At 30.6% G+C, this 3,897-nt stretch overlaps 1 protein-coding gene across 1 annotated transcript; it reads right to left on the bottom strand.

The window, feature by feature from the left end:
* Positions 1 to 446: 446 nt before the first annotated feature.
* On the bottom strand, positions 447 to 3,891 carry LOC117173145. The gene is made up of 2 exons (XM_033361546.1): positions 3,780 to 3,891; positions 447 to 1,396 (listed from the first exon to the last, which is right to left on the bottom strand). The coding sequence occupies exons 1-2, from the start codon at positions 3,870 to 3,872 to the stop codon at positions 494 to 496; spliced, it is 996 nt and encodes a 331-aa protein (XP_033217437.1). The 5' UTR covers positions 3,873 to 3,891; the 3' UTR covers positions 447 to 493.
* Positions 3,892 to 3,897: the final 6 nt, after the last annotated feature.

The following is a 3,897-nucleotide window of genomic DNA, read 5'->3' as shown; positions in this document are numbered from 1 at the left end:
CAAAAAATATACGAGTAGTCTTTTAAAACGAAAATAATCAACTTTTAAACAAAAATGGTTGGTTCTTTATTGGGTTCTATTATTTTATTTTGCATTTAAGCAAAAGAAACAAGAAGAAGGGGAAGTTTCTTGAAATTGAACAAAAAAGAATTCTTAAAAAATATTAATTACATTTCTTTTGTTCGATAAAATTCTAAAATCAAATTCATTAAAGAGACTAAGGTGGTATTTTTTTAAAGGTGACTTTCTTGAAAAACTAACAAGAAGTGACTTCAATTATATAAAAAAATTTTATTATCCTTACAAATGAGTTTAAAAATGTTAATTACATTATGTACGCTGATAATAATCTGAAAGATGATAATAATAATAATATATGTATAAACATTTTTATTCATGCATTTTCAATACATTGTAAAAATAAACCTGAATAAACCTTAGAAAATGAATCACCCTAATATCATTTGTTTTAAATTGAGTTCGGAATTTCAATTTATGAGACAGTCGACAAAGTCAGATTCTGAACTCTGTTTTTCCCCTCAAAATTTTCATAGAATCCATCATAGATAATAACGTGCTGATTCGAAAAAAGCAATTCTTCCGTTTCGAAGTCCCTCTCGGGAATAAATCCGCCGAAAGGATTTTTGTCTAAGGAAATATAATCAACAGACTTCCCTAAAAGTTTGCACAAACTTTCGTGATCTTTTCTTGCTCTATCCTCTGATCCTGCCGTTAAGACAAAAGGAACCTTCAGTTCCTCGAACATCAAAATTGTATCTTTCCAAGTGCAGTCTGATATTCCCAACTCACTTTCATGTAGATTGAGATTATATCCTAAAATGATGTTAGGTTGGACGAATGAATCACTCCTGCAATATTCCTCATATCTTAAAGCATGACATTCCGCTTTTAAAGTTGCTTCTTCCATTTTAAGACGACTAGGAAAATCGTGAAAGAAACTATCAAGACTATAACTTTCGCTAAAAATCTTCGGTCCAATAAAAACGATCTTCAGATTTTGTAGCCTTTTTAATAAAAAGAAGACAGGCATCCAGTTAGCATAGGTAGCAACTTCCATTCCAGTAGCTCCGATCACATGAATGACCATAAAATAATCAATCAAGTTCAGTTTCATCCCAGCATAAACAAAAGTTAATGGTCTGGTGTGCAAATTGGAAAGTATCAGCTTGTGTAAGCCCTCACTTTTTCTCTTGAATTGAAAAAAAGAATCCAAGAATTCCTCCATTGAGCATGGAGAGGCTTTCTCTGGTTTGGCTTTCATTATTCCATTCAAATAGCGCGGGCTTTCCATCATCGAAAGTTGAAAAGCCAGCGACAAATGTTTGCAAAGTTGTTGATGTCTGAAGTCATTTTCGTGGATTTTGCAAAGGCTCACCTGGAATTTGTTTTAACTAAGAAGAAGAGGTCGCGACATATGCGTCGCTGATTCAGCTGTAGCTTCACATCGTGAAAGTACAACAAAATCCAATAGTTTCGTATTTTTTATATCTAATCTGGCCTTAGTACCCGAGATATCAAGCTTTGAGAATTTACACCCGAGCGCTCTACTTGGATTTACTTTCATTATGTATTTTCACCCTGTAGAATCCCAGCCGGATCGGCGACGCACATCTCCTGAGATTTACGTCGCCGATTGTAAGATTGGAGCCAAGAGTCGGGGCATCTCTCTTATTTTGATTGGAGAATCGTTCCAAAACTAATTCAATTCAAAAAGATTCAAAATGACTTTTCTTGCATAAGAAGTTATTTCATCATCCATTTAATACCTCGAGCTATTGACAAAATATTTTGAGGTAAAATTGATCATATCGATTAATTCGTAAGACTTTAAACTTTCAGATTCTTTTTACTAAACAATTCAGAAATCTTTTTGAGCAAGCTGCAATAAAAATAAGTGAAGGCCCCCGATTTTTCAACGAATTTAGTATCAGAAATACATCAGGGTGTCTACTAATTAATAACTAATAAGGTTTTCCTTTGTGTGATTGTATGCATTAATAATAGTTACATAGTATCTCGTAAGATTGTCATTTGCAAATTACGTAAGGCATTTGTGTAAAAAGGAGTTCAGTTTTCAATTAATTAAATTAATTATTAATTAAAATTATCAGCCTTGAACCCAAAACATTATTTAGAACTAAACAGTTGAATTTTCAAGGCAAAAAATTAATTTTTTATTAGAAAAGACAATTTTTCAACAAAATATGTGTATAAATTTCCAACTGAAAGAGACAGATTTCATATAAAAATAGAATGGTTAAATTTTTAGTTAAAAAGATAACACTTCAACCAAATAAATTAATTTTTAACCAAAAAGTTGAAGTTCCAACTAATGACATTACTTCTGTACCAAAAAACACAAATTTTTAATAAGAAAATCAATTTTGAATCAGAAAAGATCAATTTTCGACAAAAAATGAAATGGTAGAATTTTCAGTTAAAAAAATTAATTTAAAATTAAAAAAAAACTAATGTCAAATGAAAGAAATGAGTTTTTAACAAAACAAAACAATTTTCGACCAAAAAGATTAACAAAAAAAAGTTAATTTCCAACAAAGTACAGGAATTATTGTTCATTAAATAGTTGAATTTTCAACTAAAACAGGTCAATTTCAAACGAAAGATCGAACAGTTGAATATCCAGTTCAAAAATGTAATTGAATGTGAATTCTCTTTTGTTAAAGCTCCTTGGTCATCAAAGAACACATTCTCATCACGCATCTCGTACTTTGTACTTGATTTTGTCCAATCTGTGAACTTTTCTACATTATGTTTAACACAAATTGTGTTAAATGAAATTGTATTGTAGCTTGTATAATTTTGCAAAGAGTTAATTTTTTATATTTAGTGTATTTTTATAACAAGAGCTTATAACAAATTTGTGGATTTTTTTTGGTTGATCATCTTTTGTCTTAAAGTTTTATCGTCTCCCAGTGGGCACAAAGTTTGGCGAAGTCTCAACGACATTGTTACGACAGCTTTACGACAACTTTACGACATCCTATGTCCATGTCGTCAAGGTTTCTTTACGATATCGTAAAAACGTCGTAGGATCTGACGATGCCTTTACGATATCTCAAAGACACCGGAACCACATGGACACAGGATGTCGTAAGGATGTCTTAAATATGTCGTAACGATGTCGTAAAGACGTCGTCAAATTTTATGCCCACTGGGCTCTTGTGTCGTTTCTCCAAAAAATTAATTTTTTTATTTTTAATCTTATTCTTTACGATAAAAAAATTTGGTCGTTCTTTCTAAAAATTATACATAAAGAATTTATAGATCCATTTTGGGTGAATAACTTTTATCAAATAATTTTTGTTGGGCCTTGCGTTGTTTTTCCAAAAATTCACTTTTTTATTTTGAATTCTATTTTTCGCAATTGAAACCAAAACTACGCATCCTATCACAAAATTATTTATGGCGTAGCTCTCTTTTTAAAGAGAAACTTATTCATTTATTTTCTGCATTGCTTGTATCCTTTCTCCAAAAACTTAATTTTTTTATTTTTAGAGTTGTTTTTTACGAATAAAATAAAAACTCTCATAAATAAATGCTCTACTATTCGGAAAAAAACATTCTTTACAGCTCTACTGTTTGCACTTTTGAAAACCACTTTTTCTATGGCTGAAATAATTTTTCAAACATTGAAAAAAAAAATTTGTTAAACAAATAACTTTACTTGAAAATTATTCACTTATTTTCTAAATTGGAAACATTAGTTGTCCAAAAGCTAACAAATCAATCAAACTCACCCCACACTTGCAATTTCTCAACAAATCCAAGTTACTTTCATGACAAACGAAACAGGTTTTCGGATAAAGAAACATCTCCTTCTCATAATCCATAAGCTCTCTTCCAAGTTTCGTCTTC

Source organism: Belonocnema kinseyi, chromosome 5, assembly GCF_010883055.1.
Source record: "Belonocnema kinseyi isolate 2016_QV_RU_SX_M_011 chromosome 5, B_treatae_v1, whole genome shotgun sequence".
NCBI classification, from domain to species: Eukaryota; Metazoa; Arthropoda; class Insecta; order Hymenoptera; family Cynipidae; genus Belonocnema; species Belonocnema kinseyi.
This window is presented reverse-complemented; position numbering and strand designations above follow the sequence as displayed.

Coding starts and splice junctions, on each gene's coding strand:
- LOC117173145 (XM_033361546.1), bottom strand. CDS start 3,872: ATGGATTATGAGAAGGAGATGTTTCTTTATCCGAAAACCTGTTTCGTT. Junction 1,397..3,779: donor TGAGAAATTGCAAGTGTGGG/GTGAGTTTGATT, acceptor AACAAATTCCAG/GTGAGCCTTTGCAAAATCCA.